Source organism: Lepidochelys kempii, chromosome 12, assembly GCF_965140265.1.
Source record: "Lepidochelys kempii isolate rLepKem1 chromosome 12, rLepKem1.hap2, whole genome shotgun sequence".
Taxonomy (NCBI): Eukaryota; Metazoa; Chordata; order Testudines; family Cheloniidae; genus Lepidochelys; species Lepidochelys kempii.
The window spans coordinates 23,346,510-23,368,097 of record NC_133267.1 but is presented as its reverse complement, the minus strand read 5'-3'; the positions used below and the strand labels follow the sequence as shown (position 1 = coordinate 23,368,097).

General features: G+C 37.2%; 1 protein-coding gene across 1 annotated transcript in view; it reads right to left on the bottom strand.

The window, feature by feature from the left end:
* GPATCH1 (G-patch domain containing 1) overlaps nucleotides 1-21,588 on the bottom strand; it is a 29,382-nt gene continuing 7,794 nt past the window's right edge. Inside the window, exons 8-20 of the mRNA XM_073307869.1 lie at nucleotides 20,933-21,080; nucleotides 19,588-19,667; nucleotides 18,193-18,397; nucleotides 14,243-14,521; nucleotides 11,689-11,867; nucleotides 11,289-11,416; nucleotides 10,714-10,850; nucleotides 10,182-10,351; nucleotides 7,718-7,931; nucleotides 6,067-6,174; nucleotides 3,451-3,575; nucleotides 2,761-2,909; nucleotides 1-1,248 (exon numbers count right to left, since the gene is read on the bottom strand). Coding sequence (XP_073163970.1) covers nucleotides 1,218-1,248; nucleotides 2,761-2,909; nucleotides 3,451-3,575; nucleotides 6,067-6,174; nucleotides 7,718-7,931; nucleotides 10,182-10,351; nucleotides 10,714-10,850; nucleotides 11,289-11,416; nucleotides 11,689-11,867; nucleotides 14,243-14,521; nucleotides 18,193-18,397; nucleotides 19,588-19,667; nucleotides 20,933-21,080 — 1,953 coding nt within the window. The 3' untranslated portion in view covers nucleotides 1-1,217. The remainder of the gene's footprint in view (nucleotides 1,249-2,760; nucleotides 2,910-3,450; nucleotides 3,576-6,066; nucleotides 6,175-7,717; nucleotides 7,932-10,181; nucleotides 10,352-10,713; nucleotides 10,851-11,288; nucleotides 11,417-11,688; nucleotides 11,868-14,242; nucleotides 14,522-18,192; nucleotides 18,398-19,587; nucleotides 19,668-20,932; nucleotides 21,081-21,588) is intronic.

Below are 21,588 nucleotides of genomic sequence, written 5' to 3'. Positions count from 1 at the left end.
TGCTGAAAATTTACTTTATTTTTAACTAGCCCAATACAACAATATCATCTACAACCTTGAGCTTGTTTGATTTTTTTGTTAACAATTGCAAATGGAGAACATTCTCTTAGTCTCATAATAAATCATGATGAGCTGGTTTTCACAATTTGTTCCATTCAACGAGGTCAGACAGTCATGTGGTTCAGTATTATTTTATAGTTCACATCATAAACAACCCTGTAATTGTAATAGGACTTTACAGACTTATTTGGACTTTTTAATGAAATTTCAACCTCCTTTTAAGCATACAATACAGCACAGGTTTGTACTCAGAGCAAGCAAGAAAATTTTGAAGATTTTGGGGTTTTTCAATATAACGTTTGTGTTAAATATAAACATGAATGTAGAATAATGCCGATACTGATGATGAAATTTTTTTATGTAGGTAGTGTTCAAGATAATCCAGTACTGTAATGCTATTTTAACATGCATCATACCATTTGTTAATTTATTGAAAAGCCATACTATGGTGATGGGTAATATACAAAATTCTAAGACAGAAAAAGTCTGAAAAGCAGATTAACATTTTAGAAATACAGAGGAATTCTGCATTCTGAATATCTACATAAGAGAGACACAGAATGACTTGTTTGCATGTAAATTATGCCTTTTTAACTTCCTAACTTCACTTCCTTCAGCATTGACTTACGTTCTTGTTTATAATATTTTAAGAACTTTCACACAATGATTTAACACACCAGAAATACCATTTGTAATATACAGTTTATTAAAATATCTAGTCTTGTTTAAATTAAAGGTAGCCCAAACCAAACTATAATGGGTTCCTCAAAACAGCCAAGAATTCACCATTTTGAGCCTATGTTTTAAGTAAAACATTGGGGTGTAAAGGAGAAGTCCTACTCTCATACACATATGTACTTGCTACCAATAGCCCTCACATTAATTAAATGTAGAGCCTGAACTATTACTTTTGATAATGCATGCCAGCAGTAAAAAAAAAAAAAAAAAAAAAAAAAAAAAAATCTTTCCAACATTCCACAATTCATACGGTTTAAAATGGTAAAATATCACAAAACAAATGTATACATTTATGATTTCAAACATATATTCAGCATAAATACAACATTTACAGTGCAATCTATACATTACTGATCTTCCATCATGGAGGAGATCAAAGTTTCAGATCAAAAAAGTCATATAGTATTGAAGAAAGCAAGTTACTGCTTCATTGCAGGAAGATGTTTCAGTCTGGAAAAAAAGGCCATATTTAATAGTTATACACAACAACACCAGGAACATTTAATCACTTTAACAAGAATTAAAAGGTTTCTCAAACCCTCAGTCTGAATTTAACTATAATGTGGTTTTGCCCTTTTAATAAAAAAAGATTGGCAAATCTTTTAAGAGCCTCCAACATGTCAGTTTGCACAAACAAGACAGGTCTGACTACAAATTTTGAGCTACCTGTTTGGAAGCCCTTTAAAAATACCCTTTAAAAAAAAAAAGTTATACAGAAACAAAGCTTAATTTTTAGAAGTGGTTTTTAAATTGCACTCATCGGGTTTTTGTTTGCTTGTTTTTTTAAATGAACAAAGGAGGGATGGGAATAGTCCTTTGGAATGCCAAGTTTTCCTATTTGCATTCCCTTGTCCCACTAAGGTCCTATACCACAATGAGTTTCCTACACCAAGGAAGACAATGTGGTTACTCTGCAGAACATGTGGCAAGGCCACTCCTTCAATCAGCCAGAGGGGTTAACTGGAGTGTGATGCAGTGATTTCTCCACCCAGAGCATTATGGAGCTGAAGTTACTTATGTTTAATTTGGTTGGTTTTTTTAGAAGTGCATGGAACACATTTTGAAAGCAGAATGAAGTCACAGTGTTCTCTCTACTGTCCATGGTCTTAATACTGGTTCGTTCAAGTCGATGGTTTATAAAATATTTAAGAGCACGTTGTCTAAAATTAGACCTACCAACTTCACTTCAGCTTGCTGAACAAATGCACACTTGATTCAAGCAGTTTCTCATTTTCTACTCAGTTCTGCCTGCCTGCTCCATATTTGTGAGCCAGTAGGGTACTGACTTAGAGTAACTTTGTATTCAAGCAGAGAATGCTCTTAAACTTCAGTAACTTGCCAGCTCACAAGAACAGAACCAGCAAGCAGAGAAGGGTGTGATATTGACAAGCCCTGACTGTGAACCAAAATAAGTCCAACACCCTGGGTCTGCTGGAGCCGGGTCATTCAACTATGAAGGATTTTAGCCAGATTACAGCATTTATTTTGGATACTAAAAATCTATCAGGTAATACTCCATAGTTACCAGGAGAGGGATAAATTTTTTTAACCTTAACTACATCTTCTGAAAAAAAATGTAGTAGCAACATTTCTCACCACTTGCATTTCTCTTACCTATTCAGTATTTATTCCCATTTATAGTAATTTACGATGACACAAAGATCTCCCCCAAATTAATTTTCATTTATCTAATGCTTGCAGAGTTAGCTGCTCAACGCTCTTTTCCCTGGAACAGTTTATCTTAAAACTAGTTCTTATCTGGCACATCTAGATCCAAAAGCCTAGGATAAGTTATCAAAATGAGCTATATTCTAGGCACAAACATATTGTGCCAGATCCATAGCTGGTTTAAATGGACATAGTTCCACTGACTTCAGCAGAATTACACCAAGTTACACTGGCGAGGATCTGGCCCATTACTGCTGCCAGATTTACAAGGATTTCGGTAAATTATCTGTTTACCTTCTTAGAAGTTCCTGGGATGACAAATCTATGATCTCCTCTATGTCACTAAGGCTGTCACTGCTATCAACGGTGTCTGAGTTACTGTTTTTCTCTGATTTTTTATTCTTGTGTTTGCCTTTGTGCCTGTGCTTCTTACGTTTCTTTTTCTGTTAAAAAAAGAAATAGGTGAGTTTGCTATTCATGTATTTTTTTTTTAAATTTTAAAAAAGTTGGTCAAATTAAAACAGAAGTTCACTAAAAAAGAGCAACTGGGATCACAGGAAACATATTTCAGTATAAATTCCAAAGTTAACTGGAGCAGAGCAGTAACAACAGTACTCGCACATCTTCAGTTGTGTAAACTTTAAATAATACAAGCCAAGGTCTCTAGGAGGCAAGGACCAAATAAATTAAACATATATTTAGAAATTTTATTATTATAATCTATCAAGTTTTCTACAGCATTATGCAGTATCTAAGCAAACTATGTGTTTGGTCCCTAAGCACATAAAGAACAAGCAGCACCCTGTTCAGCCAATGCGTCTTCTGTTCTAAGCTAGAAGTGCTAACAGAATCTAAGGGAAGGTGTCTATGCAGCCCAATTCTATTTCTCCTTTCCATAATCCAGCATATATATCATGGTAGTGTTCATTTGACTGAGGAAATCAATCCAAAGAAAGAAAGAACCAATTTATTTAACTTGGTCACCTTTTCCTTTTTGTGTTTGTGCTCTCTCTTAACTTTGTGTTTTTCTTTGTTCTTTTTAGGTTTCTCTTTCTGATTGGCTTCAACAGAACTTGCTAGTGATACTGGCTCATGCTCCTGAGTAGTCTCTAAAGCAAAAATCAAATACAGAGAAATAAACGCATTACCAAGTAAAAGACAAACACAATATTAAACTACACAAAAATGTAAATTCCCTAATATTTGGGCTGAGATTTCCAAAGCTGCATAAGGGATTTGGGACTCCCAATTCCAATTCATTTTAACTTCTCTACTCTATAGACATACCTTTGCAATCAGATATAAAAAAACCAAACATGCCAACCTTGGCCCCGATTTTGCATCAGGATCTATTAGCATTGACTCTTGAGTCTGTGCAGAGCCCCAATTAAATCAGTGGGAATCTTCACAGGCACAAAAGTCTGTGCTAGTGGATCCCAATGTAGGATCAAAGCTCTTGACAATATCACTTTAACGTACACAGGTGTAGGTAGGGCAAGAGGGAAGAATGAAGGAGCCCAGTGCTCTTATAGTTTCCAAGAAAGGGACCTGGATGTGAATTGAAATTATATGACATAAGACAACATAGAATATCTTTAACCTGTGCGCAAAGTTTCCACAGATGAAGTAACAATGACTTGTTATTCACTCTAAATCTGTTGAATGTGGTTAATTAAACAGGATTAAAACAACAAAAACCCTGTCTGTTCAACATTCAACAGGTAATAGCAGCAGCATACATTCTCCTACTCAAAGATCCGTAAGGTCTGATTCTGGGTAGAGAAAAGACAATAACTACACGAGTTCTGAATTTTAGTGACTTGAACACAAACTTACAGCCAGATTAAATGTATGTATGTGTATATCTACACTAATACACACACACTTATTGACCCATAATATCTCTGTACCAAAAATACCGTCTACTTGCATGGGGACAGCTGCTTAACAACTCTAGGCTTTAAGCCGGTGTAACATTCACTTGTATATCTATCTCTGTATAGTACCTAATTTCAGATCAAATACCAGTCAATAAATTGCCCTCTGAAATACAAACAGTTTAAAAAAAATGAAATTATCCTCATCTACATTACTGTAGCACCTAGGAACCCTAGTCATAAGACCAGGACCTCATTGTTCTAGCCACTGTACAAACACGGAACAGAAAAATGGTCCCTGCCCTGAGAGGCTTACAATCTAAATATAAGTAGAGCCCTGCCCGGATACAAAAATTTTGGATCCACATCCACAAGAATCAACTTGTATCTGACCCGCATCGCACCTACAGCAGCATGTTATCTCACAGTGCCTCTCAGGAGGAGCGTCTGTGTGAATGCGTGTGTACACTATATAGCAGGGGTTGGCAACCTTCAGCATGTGGCCCATCAGAGTAATCGCTGGCTGCGAGACATTTTGTTTACATTGACTGTCTGCAGGCATGGCCCTCCGCAGCTCCCAGTGGCTGCGGTTCGCTGTTCCCAGCCAATGGGAGCTGCGGGAAGCGACGGGCCGCAGGTTGCTGTGCCTGCGGACTGTCAACGTAAACTAAATGTCTCGCAGCCTGCCAGCAGATTACCCTGATGGGCCATGTGCCGAAGGTTGCCAACCCCTGGTATATAGGCTCTCAAAGGTGGGGAAGCATCTGTCTGCAGCTCACAGCCTCTGAGGCTGTTTCCCCGCCTTCCAGATCCTCATTGGCAGTGAGCTGCAGACAGCTGCTTCTGATCTATCACCTCCCCTTTCTCTGTATACTGAGGAGAGGGAATATAGGATCTGGAAGGTGGGGAAGGGAAGCAGCCTATATTCCTTTCTCCCCCGTATATAGAGAAAGGGGAGGTGTTAGATCAAGACAGGCAGCAAAATTCCCCATGCTCCTATTGCTATGGTTTAAGCAATGAAGATATTTAGGAAACCTCTCCCAACTTCATATTGCTGCGTCAGGTCAGTTGGAGAGGAAGGCAGCTGCTTCTGCAAAGCAAGTAACTGGGTGTGGGGCGGGATATAGGATCTGGAAGGTGGAGAAGCAGCTTCATAGGGTATGAGCTGCAGACAGCTGCTTCCCCACCTTTAAGAGCCTATATTTAGAACCCTGCATGGATACAAAATTTGTATCCGCATCCAGGCGTGCTGGAACAATTTTTAATGGGGTGGGTACTGAGAGCCATTGAACCGAACTGTAAACCCTGTATATAATGGAAACCACTTCAAGTCAGGGCGTGCAACAGCACCCCTAGTACCAGCACCTATGTCTGCATCTGATCCGCGATCTGCAAAAATGGTCCGCAGATATCTGCATCCGATATCCACGGACATAAAGCAGATATCCACGGATTTGCAGGGCTCTAAACATAAAAGACAAGAGACAACAGATGAAGGCAGAGAGACCAGGAACTACCAGGAAATAATAAGACAATATTGGTTAGCACGATAGGCAGTGGTCCCAACACCCCAGATTTTCATAGGCATCATGACAAAGGAGTTTTGAGAAGGGGATTTGAAGGTAGATAATGAGGTAACTGAAGATGTTTATGGGGAGAATAAAATAACTGCATTATATATACACATTTTCAGTGTACAAAATTTAAAGTCTTCAATACTTACTAGAAAATGAAACTGGAGGCAACCTCGGTCCAAATTCTTCTACCTTATCCAACTCCTCCTTCAAAAGAGGTGGCACAAGGTCAGGTTCACTTGTAACAGCCATACATTCTAGAAAAACAAACATATAGGTTAACTTAAAAGGAAGAAGTACGTCCCATACTCAAAACAGCTCAGAAAATATTCCATTAAAAATGAAATATCAAATAAACACAAGTTAATGAATTTTGCACTCTTGTTTAGATTTTGCACTTACTAGTTTTTCACAGAAGCAGAAGGTGATTCTAACCCTTATTTCTTATTAAAAGGCTCCTCAGACGCTTCCAATAATTACACAATTTCTTTAAAAAGGACTTCAGTTACATAAATGTATGATTTCTTAAGCTTTTCTTTTTTTGTACATAACCTTCTAAAATTTTAAAAATCTTTATCAACAAGGAGAAGTTGATGCCTTTTCCCTTTGCACTTCCTGTGCATTTCAAAGATTGGTTGCACTGGCGGGGATCACCAAATATTTGATCACAGTGCTACTGATTTTTAAATTAAAAATTGCAGGCAACACAAGTATAAATATTAACAAAACAATCTATAACTTAAGGGCAAAAAACAGATTCACCCTTCAAATTTTTCAAGAATTAGGAAAATTCCAGTGTTGAAGATATGGGAATAGCCTAAAAGGTGATTTAAGACCAAGCAGTTTGAAAAGATTCCACATTAAAAAGTATATATAAATCGGTATTTATACTATGAAATAAGGCTACTTTAAGTTTGAATGGGGGGTGTTAGTTTATTTTATTTAGTAATTTATTACTCCATCTGCACAAATTAGATTAACTGGCACTAATTACTGGGAGATCCACTGCATATTGCCTTTTTTTCTAGTTGGTAAATAAGCCAACAAAAGCCAATTTAAAAATTAAAGATACATCATCCCTAACTGTCAAAATAAAATGTTATTTTGCTTACTAATATTTCCTAGTAAACTATTAAATGTATTCTAGTACAGTGTTACTTTATTTTCTAGTATGAGAACTCCCTATAATACTCTGCTTTAAATCTTGGTAAATAATAGAACAAGACTGCTTTTCCCCCCAGTCCCATGAATTTATTTGCTTTGTAGACCGATAGTGAGAACTGGTGAGATACAGTTATATTGCTGTACTATTTAAAAATCCATTTCAATATTATTTTAAATGAGAATATCAAAATATAGAATGGAAATTCCTTTTTCAAATAAATGCAAATTCTACTTATTTCCAGTCTGGTCAAAATTTCATTATTAAATAGATATACTTTATCATATATCATACACCTTATTATAGGTGTATAAAATCACCCAATTTTGGGGCTTTCTTTACAGAGTAATATGGGATCTGTCCTCATCCCTCACTCTGTTTAGCAAACAAATGCATTTGACAGTGTATCTGTAAAAACTGTCATTGGCCTATGGCTATGTAGATAATATTTAAATAGAGAACACTTAATTCAGCATTCTATTACTCCAGTTTTACACTGGTGTTACTCCCCTGAGAAAACAGTGTAGTTATACCAGTGTGAGACTGGTATAAAGCATTTTTCTACTAGGCTAATAGTGTTTTAATTTCTTATAAAATTACTAGAACTTCATGAAACTGAACAAACTGTTAACTATTACCTTGTACATCAGCTGAGGAGGTATCTGGCAGATTAGCATGCTTTGTACTTTCCGAGTTTGGCACAGAAGAAGGTGGCTGATGTGCCTCTTCATCACTATCTTCTTCAGATGAGGATGATTTTTCATCTGAGGAACTGGCAAAGATGGCTTTAAATAAATCCATAGATGGTCTGCTTTCTTCTTCTTCTTTCTGATCAGTGCTTTCATTAACTGCCTGCATAACAGTGCCCATAAGGAAAAAAATTTAAAACACTAACAGAGGAAAGAAGTGTCTCTCCATTAAGATAAAAATATTGTGACACCTTTAATGGTATTTTCATTGAGGATGTTAAAATTAGCAAATTTTACAGTAAATCTGAAGTCTATAAACTTGACAACTGTTGATGCACAGTAGAAGAGCACAGACACTGCTAAATTAAGTCACTTTCCAATACAGAATGCTGTATTGTGCCCCTTTTTCATGCAGGTCAGAACAGCACACTTGAAAGAATATAAAATATTAACACTTTTTATTTTTAAGTCAATAGATTCTAGATACTTTTTCTTTAGCTTAAGTTCACAACAAACAAATCTATCATCTTCCTCAAAATAATATGCATCCGTCCCTGTACAAAGCAGAGAAAAGTGGACTTTGTGCAAGAAAATCAGTGGGTGTAGTAGATGGAATTAAACCTCCCATCTGCTGGAAGGCATCACACCCCCTCTACAGCCACAATCCCAGACTATACTTGCTATCCTTGTGTCCCCTATGTATGAGCTATAACCATACAAATTCCTGTAAGCCCACGTTTCCCTTTGCTCACCCTGAGTTGCACCAACTTCTAGACAGTGCAGAACAATTAGGGATTACAAAGACCGTACGGTCATTCTAGCTAGCTCCCCCCACAGTCCTTACATGGACCAGAGAGAGGCTTGCATACCCTTTCCAAAGAGTAAATTCTCCCCACCCCTTTATTAAATGTTTCTTGTTCAAACCCCCAAGTCCATACACAATAAAATCAATGTCAAATGTGTGAGTCAACCTATGTTAGTTAATGCAAACAAAAGAACTATCCTGCTAACCTAAAATAACCGATAGCCCTTAACAAATTTCACTGTTAGGTCAAATTTTCAAATGGCCTCCACCAGCATATCTGCTAAAACTGCATATGCAAAAGGGGCAATTGTTATTTATGATAACTACCCAGTTTGTGCTCTTTTTTGTTAACCCTGTAATTTCTCATGGTTGGAGCTACAGAAGGTCTCCACAATTCGTCCCCACATGCAATAGAATCACATTGAGTACTATCTGCTATAGAGAGCAAACAAAATATCAAGATCTACATGCCTGCAGAGTTTCATGTACGTCAGATTACTGTTTTGCTTTTTGAGTAAAACAGCAAGAATTAGAAGTACAAGTGTTTTCCTTCAACTGAACTATACATTTCTCCGTAGAAAGCAAGGATTGGGGGTTCCCTCCCCCAACATTGTTTGGGCCCCCGCCCCTCCAACTTCTAGAATGGACACCATCTTTCCTCACACTTATTATCACATATTGCTGTGGTACACCAACTTGCTTATGAGATCTGTTTTTAGCTGTCTCATTGAAACAAAGACTGCCAACACCTTGAGATCAGCCAGCTCTTCATGTACCACCAGCAGCACACAACCACAGAACCATGGATATTAAAATTATGTGCTTTAGGTAGGAAATTCTAGGGCAAAATGATGTGAATAAAAGTACAAAGCATTTCAATGCTAAATACTTTCATGGCAATATCCCAAATTCCCCATCAATGTATAAATATGTTTCCCCATGTAGAAGACTAGAAATTTAATAGTTTACTGTTGCAGAGTTTTTTCCCCATTTTCTGTTTGAGCAGGGGGCAAAACTGGTGTTTGTCCTCCCACCACACACAATAGGGAGATTCAGGCCAAAGAACCCATGGAACTCCAACATCCACACAGTGCCACTTAGTCAACTGGTGCCTTCACACTGCCTCCTGGTTTCCACATCTTCTTGACAACATGCTGCCGCAGGAACTGTGGTGACCAGAACCCCTCCTGCCACTGCCCATCTTTCATGGGGGTGAGAGCTTAAGCTCACAGAATGGGAACCTAAGTAAGTTAGAGCCAAAGTCAGGAAGTTCCCCCAGTGTACATTTGTGAATGTATGATGCTGCAGAGCAGCTAGATCTGCCCTAGGCCTGCAGCCTCTCCATTTGAGGAACCCAGTGCTTGCAGAGCCCCAGAAGAGGAGCTTCCATAGGAGACATATTGTGAAGAAGCAGCTCTCTTTCCCACAGGTGGAGGGCATAATTTGGCCTCAAGTGCAGACATGTCTTTTCTAACTTAGCATGAGTTGCTATTACTGCCTCTCTCCATGCACAAGGAAAGGCATTTCAAAAAACCATCAACAAGGAGAAGAGCAATGTGCAATATCATGAATGTTACTGAAAACGTCAAACCTTTGGAGATCTTATACCTTATTGGGAAGGGGTTCATTTGTTCTGCTTCTATCTTCTTCTATTACTGATTCTGGTTGTTGCTGCTGAATATTAACTTTTGATCTAGCAAGACTTATGAACTCACTAATAGAATCCTTTTTCTTCTTCTCTTTGTCAGATACATCCCATCTTGATGGTTTCTTTGGCTCTAAAAATTGGTACAAGATCCCAAGCATCATGGTTAATTAGCTTTATATTAAATACTACAGCATTTCATGGTCAGGTCAATTATTTACTAATACTTGCTTTATCATTACTGCCTATATTTTAAAAAAAAATTCTCTAAACTAGAAGATCTCTATTGGCCAGATTCTCAGTGCTATAAATCAGTATAACTCCACTGATTTCAATTGCTCTGACCTTATCTGTGTAGCTCTGAGTTTTCACACAGTTTCCTTTTATTTTTAAGGAAATTGCATCTTGGTATTTTCACATTCCATGACAAGTACATCAATGTTTTTTAAATCATTAACTACTGGGATTACATTAATAAAATGCTGACCCACTTACTGTTAGGACTGATATTCTGTTGCATTTTTTCATTTATTGTTTGAGTTATAGTTGTTGTGGTAGACTCCGGTAGCGTTAAGAAGTTGAATACAGAATATTTGTCACGTTTCACTTTGGGTAACCCAACAATCAATGAACTAGAGGAAAATGAAATTATTTGTCAATCATTGTTTTTAATGATGGGATGGATGGACAACACTGGAATATGAAGTCTCAGATTATCCACAAAACAAGCAGAGTCCATGAAGCAGCTATTAACACATACAAACCCTAACGAAGGAGCATGTTCGGGGGGGGGGGGGGGAGAGATCACCTATTTCCATTCAAAGTATCTCTAATGAGACAATGCGTAGAGGTGATCCTCCCAGTTTAAGTAAAAAGCAAATTGGCAAGTTATCAGAAGGAAGCTTGCCTGCTGGTCTATCTGGGTTGCATCTATTCTGAAGACAAAGAGAGGGTTTCAGCCTCCAGAGATATCAAGCTAGCATATTCCCCAAAAATTACACAAACACACATTTCAGAACAATTAAAAACATTATTTTGAAAACATTAAGATATCTGATTAATCATCTTACTCAGAGTAGGGATCAGGAACATTAAATCTTTTACACAATAGCTTCTCAGGGTGCCACTCAAACTTATCTCTTGTGAGCTTGCCAAACATCTTCATCTTCACTGCAGATTCTTTGTCATCAATATCCATCTGTAAAATTCAGATGTTGATTATATACTCTACAGAATATAATCACCTTCTTAAAATGCCTGCTATTATTGTAATAGTGTCAACATTCAGTGAACTTAAAGGATAAATACTTAACTACTGCTGTGCGAGCAGTATTGTATATTTCCTTTTGGTTTCTTAAGGCAACAAACTTTATTACACTTATATTCTACCATGATGTTTTAAATACACTGGATTGTGCTACTTAGTGTTAACACAGGTAATCACAATACAGGATTATTAACAGCATGAACCTCTTGGTCTCGAGGAACTTCCACTTTGTCGGTGTCATCTTCATGCTTGGCCCGAGTAAACCTTGATGACAGGACTGGGTTGGAGGATTTGTAGAGCACTGCTGCATGGAAGAACTCCTCTCGTTCCCTTCCTCGCTCCCATTCTGTCATACCCGGATCTGTATGACTCTCTGATGTATCTATTGTAAGTTAAAGGACAGAAATGCTTAGAAGCCATTAAAAGTTACTTTTAAGTATAAAATACACTAACTTGTATGTTGGTTTAACTCATTTTGTGATTCTTTTAAACAATTCCAGAAGCCAAGCTCATCTCCACAAGGGTCTGATGAATATGTAGTTGAATATAAAAGTGCGGAAGACTTCAGAAATAAAGAATAGGGGTAACCCCATGTGTCTTGCTGGATATACTATTCTTCAGAAGCCAGGGATGATTGCCCAAATAGTGTCAGAATGACAACCTTTGCCAAATGAATAATGGCTACTTCATTTACCTAACCCATTACTGTACTATTGACACCTAACTCAATGCTCTGTAATGCACACTGGAATATACAAAATATTAAATGCTCCATAGAAAACAAAACATCACACACAACTCCAACAAAATGCTTGAAATGTAAAGGTAAAAAGCTTAATATGAAAACCTGCTAGTAAAGTTTAGATTTGCATTTGAGTATTCAAATTGGCTTTTTGGATGCATAAAATGTGCATGCTCATAAGTGCAAATTCAGATGTGCCAAGTAGCTTTTTTAAAAAACAAACACTCATCCTTTCCTGTTTACAAGGAACAAATTTTGGTTCATATTTGCTTCTAGAGGAGACAGGAACAAAATCAACACCAAGCCGAGCTTCTGATAAAGAGTTTTTTTGACCTTCCACATTATTTCAAGATTTCCTGCGTTTTCATCCTGATCTACTACTAAATATATTTAAGTTGTTCCATTTTATACAAAGCAACAATCTATGTCCTGAGCAGATAAACTACAAGCCCAAAGACAGAGCTCAACATCGAAGAACAGCCAAATGCAGCTGCAATAACAACAACAAAAAATGAAGTAATAACATGCCTCTGTCTCAGAGACACAAGGTGGGTCAAGTAACATCTTTTATTGGACCAACATCTGATTCTGAGCTTTCCTTCGTCTTAGTAAGAGACCCAGTGGACTCCGTAGATATGGGATATGGCTTTTTTTGAAAATACCTCAAAAATCAGCATTTTTGCCATAGAATTTGCCCTTTTGGTGCAACAGGGCATCTGACATTTGTTTTCTGTTTCCCTGTCTTGCTGAGATCTGTCTCTCATCATCCAGCTTTTCCTACCAAATGCAAGTCAATTGGATTACAGTACCTGCTCCCTGCACTGATCCATGAAGCCCAGCAGAGCTGAAGCCCAGTCTGCAGACAGAAAGTGGGGAGAACCCAGAAGCACAGGCTGGTTAGCTGATTTTCCTGGAGAACAGCACAGCCACTGAAGAACAGGGAGCCCTGGATATTAACTGCTAAAGCCAACTACGAGCTCCCCATTTCCCTGGCATAGTTGGGGAGCAGGGGGGAAGGTTCTAAACTGGACATGAAGAGTGGAGCGAGGCAGCCTGGAGAGCATAGCAAAAATACCCATCACTGAAAATAACAACTATTGAAAATCGTCGTATTTTACATCAGTGGGTATTCTGGAACATCAAACTGTTGTGTGGGGGTAGGGAATGAATGGATACTTCCTGGTGACAGACTAAATTAACATTACTATGGTCCCACTTTACCCAGAGTACATACGGTCTTCATTACAAAAGAGAGATGAGTATTAAAAGCAGGTTAAAGGTATGGAGCTGGAAGGTAAACAGGAAGGAAACAAAAAACAAACAAACAAACAAAAAAACAAAGACTGCAAGATCACAGTATGGTCCATGACAGCAGTTCTCAACCAGAAGTCCAGGGCCTGCTAGGGGGCCACAAGCAGGTTTCAGGGGGTCCGTCCAGCAGGGCAAGTGTTAAACTTGCTGTGACCCAGGGCAGAGAGCTGAAGCCTCACACCGCATGGGGCTGAAGGCCGGAGCTCTGAGCCCCGCCACCTGAGGCAGAAGCTGAAGCCTGAGCAATGTAGCTTAGTGGGCAGTTGCCCTGCTTCCTACCCCCTAGCACCAGCCCCAGCTTTTACATGCAGAAAACCAGTTGTTGTGGCACAGGCAGGCCATGGAGTTCTTATAACATGTTGGGCGGGGGGGGGCTCAGAAAGAAAAAGGTTGAGAACCCCTCGTCTGTGAGGTTGTGAGCTACATTATGAGGGATCAGAGAAACTAAGATAAGTATGATCAAAGCTCCCAATCTCACGAACACTTAAATTAATGTGTAGTCCCATTCAAGTCAATGGGATTACTTATGTGCCTAAATTTTGCAAGATTAGGCCCTCAGGAAACAGAGAGAAAAGCGCTATGTATGGAATTCTGGAATCAAGCCTATGAGAAGCTTAAAATGAAACACTTAATCAAAATTGCAGAAATAACTTTTTCCAAATAAAAAAAATGCAGAAGAGTTTCCATGACCATTGGCTAGTTACCTTTCTGTCCTTGTTTAAGACTCTCTATATAATCTTCATATCTTTTTTGTTTTTCTGGATTTTTTGCAAATGGTTTGAAGTCACTAGAACTAGGGGTGGCTAACTGCCCCCCCAACGCCATTTGCCACTTCTGATGAACACCATATGAGAAGGATGAGATATTCAAGGATTGCTGAGGTAAAGTTTGTGTTTTCATTTGTTGTTCAGCTGCCTGTTTTACTTCTTTTATTCTCTCTTTGTCTTTCCCTGACAGATACTCCAGTACAGAAGGAGATGGACCTGAGGATGGAAAAAAGCAATAAGAAGATAAATGGAAAAGAAAACATCTTTGTAACTATCTCTACTGTCATGAATAAAACATATTACATGTATATTATTTCCCTATCTAAAACAAAAATGTGTCTAAATATAGGATGTACATACATTCAGATAGCCAAGCAATCATCAAAAAAATCAACACTCTAGTAATGGTTAATTTTAAATGTCACCATTTTGCTAGAAATCCTGAGGAAATATTTTTAAATGGTCATTTACAGAGAGGAGATTTCTTTTACCAGAAGTGGCCCTCTGCTGTTTGAGTGGATGCATCTTTTATGAAAGGAGCAGGATAGTGCCTCACACTCATTCATATATATTGTGCCCCACCAGATCTTTGTACTGATAGATATGTATAGATACATATGATGAAAAACAAATCAACTGGCGTAGTATAAACCAGGGAATGTCTACATTTGATAGTGTAAAGATCTAGACTTCACAGAAATCTGGAATGTAAAATTTTGTACAGCATATGTATATGCTCCATTTATGTATTTATTTTTTTTTAAAACCTCACAATCTAATACAGTAAAAGCTTCGTTATTTGGCATGTTGGGGAAACGGGAGGTCAAAAACAGTCAAAAATTCCGGTTAACTAAGAGGGAGCTCAGGGCTGGGGCATGGGAGTGGGTGCAGGGCGCGAATTCTGTGAGGGAGTTTGGGTGTGGGAGGGGGCTCAGAGCAGGGAGTTGGGACACAGGAGGGGGTGCTGGATCCTAAGCAGAAAGGGCTTAGGGCAGGGAGTTGGGGCGCAGGAGGGGGTGCTGGATCCTAAGCAGAGGGGCCCCTGCCGGCAGGCGCCGCCCCTGCAACTCCCATTGGCCATGGTTCCCGGCCAATGGGAGCTGTGGGACCAGCACTTGGGGCAGGGTGGAATCAGTGTGCAGAGCTGCCTAGCCACATCTCTGCCTAGGAGCAGCAGGGACATATCACCACTCGCAGCGAGCTGCCAGAGGTGAGCGCCACCTGGATCCAGCAAACCGAAACCCTCCCGCACCCCGACCCCCTACCCCAAGCGACATCCCACACACACACTCCCTCCCGCACTCCAAACCTCTCTTGGCTGTTCCTCCACCTAGGTGCAACAGGGACATGTCACCGCTTCCAGAGAGCCATGTGGAGCCAGGTGGGGAGCCTGCCAGCCCCGCACCAACCAGACTATAAACCAGACTTTCAATGAAGATCAGAAATGCCAGTTTATAGAGCTTTCCAGTTGGTAAAGTGCTGGATAACACAGCTTCCACTGTCGTTACATTAGTGGTTTGAAAGTTTTGGACAACCTTTTTTTTATTATTATTATATAAACATGTACATATATTTTAATATTATTACATATAATTTAGCTATTAATCTATTATGCTGTTTTCAGTTATAAATATAATGGTTAGCTCAGTGGTCTCAGTGTCAAACTCTGCCATGTGCAGTTCAACTCCTGGTCCCAGTCACTTGCTTCCTAAGTGAAGAAGGGCTGGGGATGCTACAGAAGTGTCATGCTCAGCCCTCGGGGGCAAGGGTGAGGGAATTATTCATATTACCCAACAAAAACTATTCCTGGTGATTAAAGAGTAGTACTGTTAGTTCGGAGAGTATCTCCAGTTCTCATGAGCCAGAAAGTTAAAGGCCATGCCATGGAGCTTTGCCATGTGGAATGTTTTAAAAGCTGACAAAATAGCATTATTATAGCTATTATACAATCTTAATTTCTGCCTCAGATATTTAAGGGTGACCTACAATGGATATTTTTTTAAGTTATGTTTGTGCCATATTTTGCTTATTTATGATGTATGGAAAAGGCTTGAAAGGCTAAAGACAAAAAGGAACCGTCCTCCTTAGTTTTTACTGAGAAATGTGAAGTCTGACCTTTCCAGGTTTTGCGGGGGCCCCTTCTTCTGGGGGGGTCTCAGAGCAGGGTGGATAAAAATCTATTATTTAAAGAAAAAAATCAAAACAATCAGATGGCTTTTATTAAAATCAGATTTTTTTATTTAAATAAAATGCAGGTTTGTTTTTTTTTTTAAATAAATAAACCTATTTCAAGTTAAATTTGAAATGATGACAACCTATGTTAAGACCTAAACTTATTATAGTCTATTAAAATAATTTAAATTAAATAACAAATATTAAGCAGTACGTTTGCTGCCAAGTTTTAAAGAAAGTCAAACCACTGCATTGGTGGGAAGTCACTGGCTACGCATCTGGAACCTGAGATTGTTCAAGTGCAAAATCAGCTTCTGGCAAGAGTAGCCTCTTCTGCATTCAAAAAAATAAATGTTTTCTTCATCTCAGTTTATTCAACTAATTCAGTTCAATGACTAGTTCACTCAAAGTTAAAAAACCCAATGGGAGATAAAAAAAAAAAAAAGCAGAAAAATTGTTAATTTTAATCTACAAATAAAACTATGTGAGCGAATGAGGCCTATCAGTTCTAAAATCTTGAAAGACATGGTGATAAGAAACAATGAGTTCAGTAACTACATATAATACTTCCTTTGTTTAGTAAGTCAGTTTTAAATGAAAAACATTTTGATAAACTAAGACTTGTTTTTTATGTATCTCATACATTCGATAGTTTTATTTGTCTAATAAAATTAAAAATGCCTGTTTTGTGCATTTTTAATTACATTTCTATTCAAACAGAGCTTGACACAAATTAAGTAAAAAAATGCATCATTCACTATTTTCTAAACAATGCAAATGTAAAAATTAAAAATCTGAATAAATGTAAGTTAAATAATATCCTTGCTTAAATAAATGTGTATAAATATAGAGTATCTTGGTTAGCAAAAAGGAGGACCAAAATTAGTACAACGGCTATATTTAGTTGCAAATCAACATATTTTAATGGTTACCAACCAATGAGAACCAACCTTTCTTTAGCAACAATAACTCAAATATACAAATGCAAAACAAGATTAAATTAGATTATTTTACTAAAGGTTACCTGCTTGCGGATTAAAATCTGTGATTTAAATCAATCCACCCTGTCTCGCAGCGTGATATTGTGGCCTCACAAATTACTTGAACGGAAAGGCAATTAATTTGTTCCTTTCTCCAGTATCCTTTACTGGTTGACATTAAACAGGTGTTAACCAAAAAAAAAAAAAAAGTTTTAAGAAGTCTAACATCCCCTTTCCCTCTTATTTGCTATTTTCTCTAGACTCATATAATGTCATAAGTGACTAGAGAGCTATAAAATCTTCCAGGCTACACAAGACCTGAATTTCTAAGGATAAAAAAAACAAACCAAAAACCCACAAGCAAAAATTAAAAAAAATAAATTCAGGCTTCATGGAAGCAAAAAATGAAATACTTTTACACACTTTTCTCCTTTAATTAGCGTGAGGAACTGAAAACACCTGTAGGTATTCCCAGTAACTGACATTTAGGGATCATATTGGCCAATATTTTGGCTAACATAAGGGGTGAGTTTAGTTTTATTTTTATTAAATTAGAAATATATATATATATATATATATATATATAATATTCAAGATTGTAAATATTAAAGTTTGTAAACAAGCGTTCCCTGTTCTAAAAATATTATGGGGATAACCTAGTAGTTTAGTCAGTGTTAAGTGAATCTAAATTATAATGAAATAAGGAGAAGTATGGTCACACACTATGTCACATACCTTTTAGAGCAGTCTCTCCTAGCAATTCCCTCCTTTGAGACGCATTCAGCGTGTGTCTGTTTTGCTGCAGAGCATCAGTCTCAAGTTTCCCAGTTGATTCAACTAATGCCTGAAGTAAAAGGGGGTTTTCATTTCTAGCTGTTATCACTGGTCGAAAGTAATGGACAGGTCTGTAATCCCTTGGCAGGTCAGGCGGTAGATAAGTCTTCCAAAACAAACAGAAAACACAGTGAGAGATGTAGTTTCATATTTGTTATTTACAGATGAGATGTCCTTCACTAAAATCATTGGGCAGCATACAAAAGTTAGGCTTACTATAGACTACTAGTATATACTGCTCAGACTTGCAGAAAAGGACATCCCCAACCTATATACGCCTTTAACTATTGTCAATTTAATTTGTGAACATTAACAATAGAAAAGTAAACTATACAACAAACAAACTGGACAGGCTCAATTAGTCTGAGTCAATAAATAAATGGCATTGTAACAAACAGGAACATTTGAAACTTGAAAAAAATAAATTACCAAATTGTCAGTTTATAAAAATTATACTATAGATCAAATAGCAAATCAAGAACTACTTTAAAAAAAAAAAATTCAGAAAATGCTTTGGATATTGCTTAAGAATTCACCTTCCTTACAATGGGAATTACATGCACTTTTAAGCGTTAAATTTTAAAAGTTGAATAGTTTCCCTAAGCTTCGAAAATAACTTAATATCCTCCACCGAAATTCTGTTTTCATATCTCTTAAAGGAATAATTCTCAACGAACAACAGATATCCCAATGCCTCCTTATGGTAAAGTATACTAAGTGGATTTTTCTTTCTATTTCCTCTTTAGGAAAAGCATACTGTCAGAAAATTTTATATGTGCCTGGATTTTACCCCACTCTACACTTATACCAATACATCTTGTACTTAAAATTAAGTCCTAAAAATAGGGTTAAAACAAATTTGTCACTACGAGTGAATTTGAGAGGTCTTGGTCACTAAGAAAATACGATGTTATGTTTGAACAACAAGTAGAATATATACGTTATTCTTGCTAAAACCAATTCTCCAAACTGCTGCTAAACAGCAGTGAGCAGCTCTGAATGTATTTAGTATGTCTAGTGGATGGACAAACTTCAGGTTTGTATCATCAACCTAAAACCTATAGTTTTGACTATTTAGGATACCTTTGTTGCTTACCAACACTTTTATTCCTATTACAAGACACAATATGAATGCAATAGAATACACTAATAACCAAGGAGCTCAGTCAAATTGCGTATCACTCTTGATTATTATTGACATCTGAGTGATTACTTATTGTCTATATTTAAACACGTAAAGATGGCAAAATTATAATAGTTGTTTTTTGCTAAGAGAAAACATTATGTTTTATTTACCTTCTTTGTAGCTGATGATTTAGAAGCCAAGGAAAAGCCGTCCAGAATTTTGCCAATATATCTAATTTCTTTCTCCATTCCTATAAAATGATTACAGTATTAGGACTTTCAAAGCCAACAACTATAGAATTAACTTCATAGACAGGGCTATTCAACTTTAATTTTTAACGAAATAATTTCAAAAGATTCTATTTTCTGATACAGCATCCTTTAATTAGTATGTCCTGATATTTTTTAATTCCTTATTAAAAACCTTTACTGTTTTCCTCAACTTGTGAATGATCAGCAATAACTAATACTACTATGCTTGTAGAATACAAATAGAATATGCAAAAGTTACCACTGACTTTCATATCCTGCATAATTTCTGCTAAACAACAATCCCTGAGGCATGCCTATCCCATTCAAAATCCGTCGAAGCCTCCACAGCTGTGAATAGCTATACACTATGTATGTTGATGGAACCAAATTCAATCACTCATTTTGAAATAAATTCAGAAGTTTATGCATGTACATTAAATTAAATCCAAAGACAGTACTTTACCAAGTGCTTCTTTGCACAATACATAGCAAATGGCTATACACCTGATCCTGCTTACTCATGTGAGCAGCTCCACTCAAATCTCCAAGGACTCCAAGACCAATATTATTAAGGGCTACAAAATCAGGCCCTAAATTTGCAAGTAAATTACTGAAGGATTCTTAAATATTCATGCATCTTTTCTGACATTAAAACTACTGTGTAAGTTATCACGGCCTAGTATTAGTTCTAACCTAGTGCACACAGTATTTCTGAGATTTTCTACCATAACCACTAATGTTAGTGGTGAACTATTACCACTATTATTGGTAATTATTTTCCTCTTTCAACTGCCCTCTTTCGTAGTAATTTTGAGCTGTATAATGCTAATGTAGTTTCAGATCTATTGCATAGGCAACTTTCATCCTGGCATTTCCTAACTTTTGAGTGCTTTTCTTTGTAACCATGATATTTAACATATTTTCCATATATTTTATACCTGGACAACTTTGGAATAAGCTCTCTTAATATCATCTGTATTTTTATAGTGGTACTGCTTTTCACTTACTATTTTTTCCTGCAGCAGAAAAAAAATGTTTTCAGATAAATACATGACTAAGCTGAAGAAAACAGAAGTTTTCATTTAATCTGCTTTTGAACTACTAGAAGCGTGTAATGGAGGACACTAGGTGAAATGTTGAGATCTCAGGGCCAGAAAATATCAATCCTTTATTAATGAACATATTTGGGAAATAGAGGTTAGCATTCTTACATACATTTTAAGTACAATTACACTGAAACTTCAGATCTATCTATAATTCTTACCTTTCTTGTTTTTATACTGCTTAGGTGCAGTCCAACCATACAGCATATCTCCAGGTTCCTCATCTTTCAGAACTGTATCATATTTTGACAATGTTTCAGTAGCATATATATCATCGTCTTCTTCTTCCAAAGCTCCTACACCAAAAGCCTAGACAAATTTTTTAAATTAAAAATGGTTAGACTTCTACAGTGTCAAAATATAACAGTTCTGTCTTGAAAAAGTAACACGTCAGAATATGTATATTTTGTCTCTGAAATTAAAATTACATGTTTGGGACTAGTTTGATAACTTTCATGTGGCAAGTACTATACCCTGCCAAATGGGAGACCAATGATCAAAACAGCAAACATGTCCTCCAGCTTCTCAAGCAGAGAGGGACTGGGACCACTATGTCAGAAGCATGTTTAGTTTATAAGCAGCAGGATTAGCTATATAACACTGAACAATATATCCTGCCATCTAAATAAGAACAGCACTAGTTGAGCACTAAAGGAAGAAAATAATTATGCTGGCAGGAGGCCTTTGAAGAGGAGAAGAACAATGTAATGGGAATAAATACAACCGTATTTGACCATATTTCTTTTTTCCCAAAATCACATAACTTGACAATGTTTCTCCTGTGTGAAAACATGAATCACAGGGCATAGTGCTAAAG